The sequence below is a fragment of the Convolutriloba macropyga genome, unplaced genomic scaffold (genome assembly GCF_964194025.1).
Source record: "Convolutriloba macropyga unplaced genomic scaffold, txConMacr16.3 SCAFFOLD_1146, whole genome shotgun sequence".
Lineage (NCBI taxonomy): Eukaryota > Metazoa > Xenacoelomorpha > Acoela > Convolutidae > Convolutriloba > Convolutriloba macropyga.
Window position 1 is genome coordinate 1 of NW_027449754.1, and position 9,693 is coordinate 9,693.

General features: G+C 40.2%; 1 protein-coding gene across 1 annotated transcript; it reads right to left on the reverse strand.

Annotated features, from left to right (window-relative positions):
* Window positions 1–3,329: 3,329 nt before the first annotated feature.
* LOC142355301 (uncharacterized) lies at window positions 3,330–3,932 on the reverse strand (the record flags this gene model as incomplete). The annotated part of the gene is made up of 1 exon (XM_075407512.1): window positions 3,330–3,932. A coding segment is annotated over exon 1 (603 nt), but the record flags the coding sequence as incomplete, so codon positions are not given.
* Window positions 3,933–9,693: the final 5,761 nt, after the last annotated feature.

Consider the following 9,693-nt stretch of genomic DNA (forward strand, 5'->3'; position numbering starts at 1 on the left):
GATTCGTGATTTTTTTGTAGTTATTAAAGCGTGATTTTGTTCAAAAAGCTTGTGCGCGCGAGGCTATGTTCAGATTATCATTCGATCAATTTCGGTTATATCCAGTCTTTCATGCCTTTGAAGTTACCTAAATTCAGATTTTCATGCGTCCATTTGTTTTTCAAGACAGTGCGACGTGAACGAACGACGTTCCCCCTTGTGCGTTCATTTTAGTCGACACATATCGCCGGAAGAAAAGCCGGCTTTGCCTTGAGTTTTGTCTATTGCAGAAGCGAAAGAGCCAAAATCATTTCAATCTCTTTGATAGGATTTTTTCCTCCGACTAAGTAGTGCAGGCTGTTTTTTTTCTCATGGTAGTTTATAATTTGACTAGGCAAGCGAAGTAGGTAACAGCAGGTGTTTATTGTCAAACTTGAGCAAACAAATAATCCACAAAATTAATAGGTTTTTTAAATGATTTTTTCGATTTTATTCCCCCTTATATCAATACTTTTACAAATGTGGATGCTGAATTTCTCCTGATCACTGAAATCTGATTTTCATTGTCAAATTTTTCATCTAATATCAGCGACTATTTTTCTAAGTTATTTTCCAAGTTAAACTGTTTTTCAGTTCAAATTTTAACACTGCTATTGATTTTGCTATGATAAAAATCGTAAAATTTGTGCTTGAAGTGGTTGCTTTGCATTATTTGACTTTGATGCGAGAAACTGATGCGAAAGGAGACGACGCTCCTACACCTTTAGTTTTCTCAGTACCCGGCACCTTCTCCGGCTTAAACAATTCTGAAGACGACAATGAGAGTAATTTGTGTTCACGTTTAGAATCTGGTAAGTTAATCAAATAATTCACCAGTTACTGTTTCAAATTTGGCCTTTGAGGCAGTCAGCAGTAATAAAAACTTCTGGAAACATCTTGATCAATTTCAAGAGCGTTGAAGTTATTGTTGGTTTGCGTTACGGGATCTAACCAGGTGCAACTACAGTGAAGTTGGACCAGTAATTGGATTCGAACCAGCGTCTCTTACTTGCAAGCTATGCGGTCTAAGCACTGCATCGGAGCATATGGTCATAATTTGTCCAAACTGGGCTTCGCTTTTGAACCTCTCTCTCGTTCTTTCTTTTCCTGTAAATTTCTTCAACAAAGTTTCCATTTATTAAATAGATTTTTTAACAAGCTATATCAAGTTTATAATCCACAATTTACATTAGGTTGATCTATATCCAACTTCTAACAGTCTGGATTGTGCCACACTATAGCCAAATTCAACACATCAGGGTTCTAGGAACATGGACCACCATATGGTTTAGCCCCCCCCCCCAAAAAAAAAGAGAGGCGAAACCTCAATTCTGATTGGTCTGTTGATAAAAGTTTTACTTTTTGGTGAAACCTACCCCGTCAGATTTTTCCCAGGCTTTTCCAAAGCTGAAGGTCAGTAACCTTTTCATACGAGCAACAAAGTTTCGGAAACAAACTGCTAATTTGTCCGCTCCGTTGACTGAAAAATTATCAAATTCGAGTTTTGATCCTGAATCAGCAGTATTTTTTCAAGTATATTTGAAAAAAAATTTGAAAAAAGGATGCATCACAATTGACACAGATGCAGAATGAAGTTGAATGCCCTCGAGAAGCACGTTATTGAAGTAGAACAAATATAAATCTAAAGACAAAATTGATTGATCGAAACCTGCCTGCATTATCAATTAATGATATTACCACCCACTTTTCATGCGGAAGAAACTTTGATACGAGCAGAAGCTGCGATACAGGACATCAATCATCCTCCCCAGACGGCCAAGTTTCGATATATTGGTGAAAACTGAGCTTTGAGGAGCAAAAAATTCTTGGTGGGGTTTGTAAGTTCTCTGTAAGTATGGAGGAGAAGCTAACGGAAAATTGGAGGCTTACGAAGAGAATATGCATTCCAATACGGTCTAAGAAAACCTACCATATCAGTCTCCAGTATTCAGTTAAGTTGGGTATATTATATGCGAGTGACCTAAAAAATGTTTCCAATCAGGACTTGGGAGACTCTATGAAATAAACAAGCGAATTCAGAGGAAGCAAGATTCTAATATGCAAAGGAAAAGATATTATTCAAGTGTTCCCAGAAACTAAAAGAAAATCTAAAGAGCACCGCCAACGCCAACTTGTAGTGTACACATTTGTAACGGCTGCTCTCCTTGTGTTTCATATAGAAAGTTTTACACCGCCCAGTTCGTTCTGAGTGGTTACAAAATCTGTCCGGATACTTCGTTTATGCAGTTTGCTTTTGTAACTGTATATCCGTTCTGCTGTACTTACCGTTGCATTAACTATTCAGTTCGTAATTATTGGCTAACCTTAGTTTTTTCAACTATCAATTTGAACTGGATTGCTACAGATCACACAATACGGGATCTCTTTATGTATACCAGTTCAATCCGATAGAAAACACAAATCGAAGACAAAGATATATGTCTAAGACCTGTTTGTGCAAAAATATTTAAATATAAACTTAAGTTGGCTTTTGCTGTTTGTACTCACAAGATGAGAATACCAGAAGTTGGGGTTGTAACAGTTGAATTTCAGCTCCAATAATTCGTAGATACAAGACACAGTAACAGAATTTACTGCTCAAGAATAATATTTTTGAATACAAGACACAGTAACAATTTACTGCTCAGGAAATATTCTAGTTCAAGACACAGTAACACGTTATTTACTGCTCAAGACAATTTGTTTGTTACAATACTTTGCTGAGTTATACTTTAAGCCGTTTTCTGCGGCTGCTACGTTGAGTTCTGTGTGTTGCTTTTTGTTATTTCCCCCTTTTCTCTTTTTTATCACGTGAGAAACTGTAAATAGAACTAGAACTATAACTATAACTATTAAAATGACTAGGACAACAGAAAAAGTTTTTTTGCTTTTTTCCCCGCCTACGCAAGCTCAGCGAGCTCAGTTCCAACATCGCCGGCCCTGTTTTCCTTCGTGAAGACATCCTCATCCATTGATAGTACTTGAGCGAGCTTCACCACAGGCCTATTGTAGACTCCTTCTTTTGTTTGAATTGTTGCTGATCGAATTTTTTAGTCAGAACCCTCCATAGTTTCTGTTACTCGACCAATTTTGTAATATCCTCGTTTGTCACTGTCTTCGACCATCCAAACGAGATCACCTTTGTTCAGAATTCTGTTTGATTCACAATTCCATTTTTGTCGATTGTTCAATATTGGCAGATACTCTTTTCTTAATCTGTCCCAGATGAGATCGGAGTACGCTTGTGTTTGTCGGAAGAGCTTTCTATGATTAACAAGCTCTTCTGCGCATGGTAGGTATGGTAAGCAAACATTTTTGTTGCCAAGCGGGAAGTGGTTTGGAGTAACAGATTCCAAATCATTTACATCCGAACTGACTGGTGTCAAGAGTCTTGCATTCAACGTCTGCTCAACAAGACACATTGTTGTTGAAAGAACATCTTCCGTAATTGATCGGTTCCGCAACACTGCGTACTTTGCTTTCTTGCAACTTCTGACCAGTCTTTCCCATACTCCTCCAAAGTGAGGTGCGGCCGGCGGATTGAGCTTCCATCTGATTCCTTGTTGAACCAAATGTTCCTCAATTCGTTTTTTGCTCCATGCTGCGCCATACTCTTTGAACTCCCGGTCTACTCCAATGAAGTTGGTTACGTTGTCACTGATCATTTTTATGGGTTTGCCTCTTCGAGCTATGAACCGCATAATTGCATTTACACAACTGTTAGTGTCCAACTTTGGAACTATCTCTATATGTACGGCTCGCTCTATTAGACATGTGAACAAACAACACCATCGTTTTTCATTTCTGCGCCCAATTTTAACTGTAAACGGGCCAAAGTAGTCTACTCCAATATTTGCAAAAGCAGTTGAAGCATCAAGCCTTTCTGTCGGTAGCTCAGCCATCACTGGAGTCATTGTTTGTGCTCTGCCTCATCGGCAAGTGATGCATTTGTTTTTTATTCAACAAAAGGCATTCCTTACGCCAATAATTCAAAATCGTTGCTGAACTATGTTTTTGACATGCTCAGTCCCTTCACGGGAATTGCTCTTGTGCTCGTTACGCAAGAATAATTCCACAACATGGTGTTTCCAATCTAACAATATTGGATGCTTTGCGTTGAAGTCCAATTGACTTTTGCCTATTCTGCCTTTGGCACGAATAAGTCCCCTTTGGTCAATGAAAGGTGAAAACTGGAGTATTTTGCTGTTTTTGGAATTTCCTTTTCAGCCTTGAGAGATTTCATCTCTTCAGCAAACTGTTCTTGCTGCAGTAGTCTGAAGATGCTTGCTTGTGCACCATCTCTTCCTGCAACACTTAGTGTTTTTGTTGCAGGTTTGTTTTTTTTAAATACACGCTGTACGTATGCCATTGTATTTACTAGTCAATTGAAGTTGCTGAATTGTCCCCACTGAATCATCGGCTTGTTCTCTTCAACCTTTGCTGAGAAGACCATTTGGTCGTTTTGTTCGTCTGAAGCAAATGTTAAATTCACCTGTTCAGGGCATTCGCTCTCTGGCTGCTTCAACCAGGCCGGCCCAGTGAACCATTCGCTTCTCTTAAATTCGTCAACATTGATCGCTCGTGTTCCGATGTCAGCTGGATTGTTAATACAACTCACATGAATCCATTGTGAAAGATTAGTTGTATCCAAAATCTCAGCTACTCTGTTTGCAACAAACACCTGTTGCCTACGGTGGGAGCTATGAATCCATTGCAGAACAGTAGTGGAGTCTGTCCAAAAGTTACAACTGTGAATCTTCGTTTCGTGTTCCTTCACTATCTGTTCTTTAAGTCTCACTGCCATCACTGCTGCTTGTAGTTCCAAGCGTGGTATGGAAAGGTGTTGCAGTGGTGCAACTCTGCACTTTCCGATTACAATTGCTAAGTCTGCTGAGTATTCTTTGGGCTTTGAACGTAGGTATGCCACTGCGCACATTGTGTCTGCAGATGCGTTGGCAAACACATGAAGTTCCCATTTGTCCTTGGCTGTGCTGAAGTATCTTCTATCAATGCTGGTTTGCGCTACTTCTGGAAGCTGCGCTTTCCACTTCAGAAACTCTTCTTCTTCGCTAGGTTCTACTAAGTTGTCCCATTCTTGTCCATTTTTGGTCCAGATGCTCTTCAGGAATCGTTTCATATGGACACTGAATGGTGCAAACAGTCCAGGAGGATCAAACACTGAAGAAACTAGAGATAAGATCTTCCTTTGGGTGATTGGGGTCTCAGATTCTTTGCTTGTACCTCTACAAACCTGTAGACTATCATCAGTTATCGTCTACTGAAACCCAATCACCGATGACCCTTCCTGGCTGGGCTCTACTTCAACCTGCTTTGTTTTGCTGATTGATCTTAAGTCCTCTGGGATTGCGTTGGTTCCCGCGTCGCTGTTGGTGATCCACTTCTTCAGTTCAAATCCATGTTTTGAGAGAAGACGTTGCAGTTGTTCGAAAACCTTGATTGCTTCTTCAGGTATTTCGACTGACTTGATGAAATCGTCCATGTAGAAGTTGTTTTGGATTGTTTTCGCTGCAATTGGGAACTCCTCCTCGCTATCGATGGCTACTCGCTTCAGAGCGTAGTTGGTACATGTTGGTGAACTCTTTGCTCCGAAAACACGACGTTGATACTCGTAAATTTGCACAGGTTCGTTCATTGTTGGTCGCCACAAGAATCTCAAGCAGTTTTTATCCCGTTCAGGAACTTGCACTTGCAGAAACATTGATTCAATATCTGCGGTTAGGGCAATTGGTCCTTCTCGAAATCTGAATAATGTTCCGATCAATCCGTGTAGTAGATCGGGTCCGGCCAACAACTTGTCATTTAGGGAAATATCCTTGTATTTTGCTGCAGCGTTGCAAACACGGCGAACTTTACCCGGTTTGTTGGGGTTTAGTAATGGATGGTGTGGCTTTAACTTCCGATTTACCAAGGATCTTCACAAATCTCGTTTCAACATCTATATCAATTGACTGTTGATACAATTCTTTTAAATTTGGATCTCGTTGGAATCTTCGTTCCAGTGAGTAGAGCTGACCAAGGGCCGAGCCGTAGTTGTTTGGAAGATTGGGTTCTGGTTCACTCCAGAGCATGCCCACTTCGCACCGCTCGCCCGTAAACTTTGTTGTGCTCTCTAAAAACTTCTGAGCTTGCTGCTCGTTCTTTGATTGACTTACAACATTTATTTTGGAAACATAAGTTTCTATGTCCCCACCATGATTGTATAATTTCGGCCACTTTCACATCTTCTGTGGAGGCGAAATAACAAACATTTTGACTTTTCTTGGCTGTCATGGGACCACTGACTACCCATCTTAATTCTGTTAAGACGGTGAAAGGCTCACTTTGTGTTCCAATCTTTTAGTCCAATGGACGTTGAATTTCGTAGGCATCTAGTCCAAGTATGATGCCTACTTCCATCAGGTTGAATGTTCTGTTAGTGAGAACTTTCAGGTGTCTGAAGTTTTTCTTCCGTTCCTTGTAATCATATGTTGTGTTTCCCAACGAGATTGTGGTAACGCTTCAATTGAATGCACCTTTGAATGTAGTCCCTTTATTGTGATAGGAACCTTCTCTGTCCTCAAATCTTGCGTACCATGTATGCCAGCTATGTTCAAGGTAACGTCCGTGCCTTTGGCTTGTAGTTGATCCTTAACACTTTGATCGATGAATGATACTGTTGAACCACTATCGAGGAAAGCGTAGGTAGTCAACCTGTTACCAGCACTCTGAACCAATACCGGAACTATTTGAAGAAAACTAGTAACTTGGTTACTCTGGTTGATTGTTGCTGCGCTTACGTTAACTGCGTGACTACCCTCGTCCATTTGGTTATCTTAGTGTAGCAGTCTGTTGTGCTTTTTGGTACATCCATTTATACCGCACGGGTGGACATTACAATCTTTGATTGCATGCCCTTTCCCCAGACATCCATAACATAAGCGTTCTTTCTCACTGCTGCATAGCGATCGGTGACATTCATTTTCTTAAATATTGGACAGTTCCAAATTTTATGAGTGCCATCCGCTAGTGGACAATTGTTGTTTTGCATTTGCTTCGTTTCGTTCGCTTTTGAACTCACACTAATATTTGACGATTTTGAGAATCCTTTTTCCTTGTTAGCGTTTGGTTGATCATCTTCCTTTCGTATGCTCTTGGTTGATGGCATTCCTTCGTGGACAAAAGCCATTCGAGCTAACCACTTTTCAAGGAGAGTGAGATCCGGTCTATCCTCTTGACACTCGTCAACGAAGAAGAACCACTTTTTTTTCAAGTTTGGGGGCAGTTTTTCAATTGCCACTTGCGGTGTTGAACTTGAACGCAGGTTGCCCTCATAATTGTATTGCTTCAGTACATTAACTAGGTTGCTGATTGTTATTGAGTAATTAATTATCGCAGTTGAGTCGTGCATTCGAATTGGTTGTTGTTTGCGCAATATGTTAAGCTGAGCGTCGACAATTAGGTAAGATCACCTAAACTTCCGTCCCAGGAGTAGAGTTCCCACGCTTGAGCGTAGAATTCTCCCGAATAGCCCATTCCTGATATAGCTGACTTTGCTTTACCTGTCAACAAAGTTTTCAAGTGGCTCATTTTCTCTGAGTCGGGTATATCGCGATGGTGAACCGTTGTTTTGAACATATTCGACCCCTCCGGCCACTCTAAGGGGTTTCCGTCGAAGCAACTCAAATTCAACTTAGGTAGCTGACTACTACTGCTTGGTTTATTGCGCTTAAGCTTGTCTTGTTCCCGGGCTGCGCTGACACGCTCTCCACTGGTGACCGTGACTGAAGTACACCTTTGCGATTGAAGCCTACCCTTGGATAATTGTTGTCGATCCTGGTTTTTGCACGCTCGAAACTATAATCGTGCAAGTTGGAGAATTTATCCGAGTTTTCGAGCCAACCGGAAACGTCTTTTTTCTTCGGGGTTTTCCTGTTGAATGGTGATCTACTTCAAATACTAGGGGCTTCACTATTATCAGAATCTGGTGCTCTTGCGTCAAGAGCTTCTTTCTCGTATTCCAGTTTCAGTGCACCTTCTTCTTCAAATAATTGCATCTCCATTTCAAGCTCCTTCCTTTTCAATTCGAATTCAATTTGCTTCAACCTCATTTTTGATGCAAAGTTTTTCTCTAGAGCCGCAGGCTTTTCTGCTTTTTTAGCTCGTTTATCAGAGGAGGCCTTTGAATCATTGTCCCTGTTTGGGTTTCCATGTTCAGCAGTTTGTTGAGAAACTCCTACATCAGACTGTGAAGTTTTAGCGGCAGTTGGTTCAGCCCCGCTTGTCAATTGTGCAGTTTGATTCTGTTTATCCGTCATGTTTGTTTCTCCGTGGATATACGGTAACCACTCTGCGTTCAAATATTGAAAGTATTTTTCTGTCTTGACTTTGCGTTTTAAACAAATATCTGGGTCTCGGAGAGTCTCAGCTTTCTTATTCACAAGTTTTTGAACTTTGGCGTCCAATTGGAGTATCTGCTGATAAAACTCTTGAGCTTGCTTTGTCGATCTCGATTCTTAATGAGCTCAAAACCTTATTTTTGTTTCTCAAACCAGTTGTTCCGCAAGTTGTTGATCTGTCGATCCAAAACGCTTTAACTGTGTGATGGAGTCACTTCTTGTGTACTTCGGGACTGCAGCTTGAAACTCTACAGCTCGTTTGTTTGTTTGTTTTAATTGAGTTTTGCTTTTCAACGTTCCTATTTGTTTTTCCTAATTGGCTTTGCGTTGTTGAATTGCTCGTTGAGTTTTGTTTTCGTTCGTCGATGACTTCATCACTTCGACAGTTGGGTTGGACAGCAGTTGATTCCACTGTCCCAGTTGGCGGACCAAATGTAACGGCTGCTCTCTTTGTGTTTCACAAAGAAAGTTTTACACCGCCCAGTTCGTTCTGAGTGGTTACAAAATCTGTCCGGATACTTCGTTTATGCAGTTTGCTTTCGTGACTGTATATCCGTTCTGCTGTACTTACCGTTGCATTAACTATTCAGTTCGTAATTATTGGCTAATCTTAATTTTTCAACTATCAATTTGAACTGGATTGCTACAGGTCACACAATACGGGATCTCTTTATGTATACCAGTTCAATCCGATGGAAAAAACCTTTGTGCAAAAATATTTAATTTTAAACTTAAGTTGGCTTTTGCTGTTCGTACTCACAAGTTGAGAATACCAGAAGTTGGGGTTGTAACAGTTGAATTTCAGCTCCAATAATTCGTAAATACAAGACACAGTAACAGAATTTACTGCTCAAGAAAATATTTTTGAATACAAGACACAGTAACAATTTACTGCTCAGGAATATTTCTAGTTCAAGACACAGTAACACGTTATTTACTGCTCAAGAATAATATTTTTGAATACAAGACATAGTAACAATTTACTGCTCAGGAATATTTCCAGTTCAAGACACAGTAACACGTTATTTACACGCAGACAGTAACACGCTCAATACAATTTGTTTTTTGCAATGTTTTGCTGAGTTATACTTTAAGCAGTTTTCTGCGGCTGCTACGTTGAGTTCTGTTTGTTGCTTTTTGTTATTTCCCCCTTTTCTCTTTTTTCTCACGGGACAAACTGTAAGTAGAACTAGAACTATTACTATAACTTTTAAAATGACTAGGACAACAGAAAGTGTTTTGTTTCTATTTTCCCCGCCTACGCAAGCTCAGCGAGCTC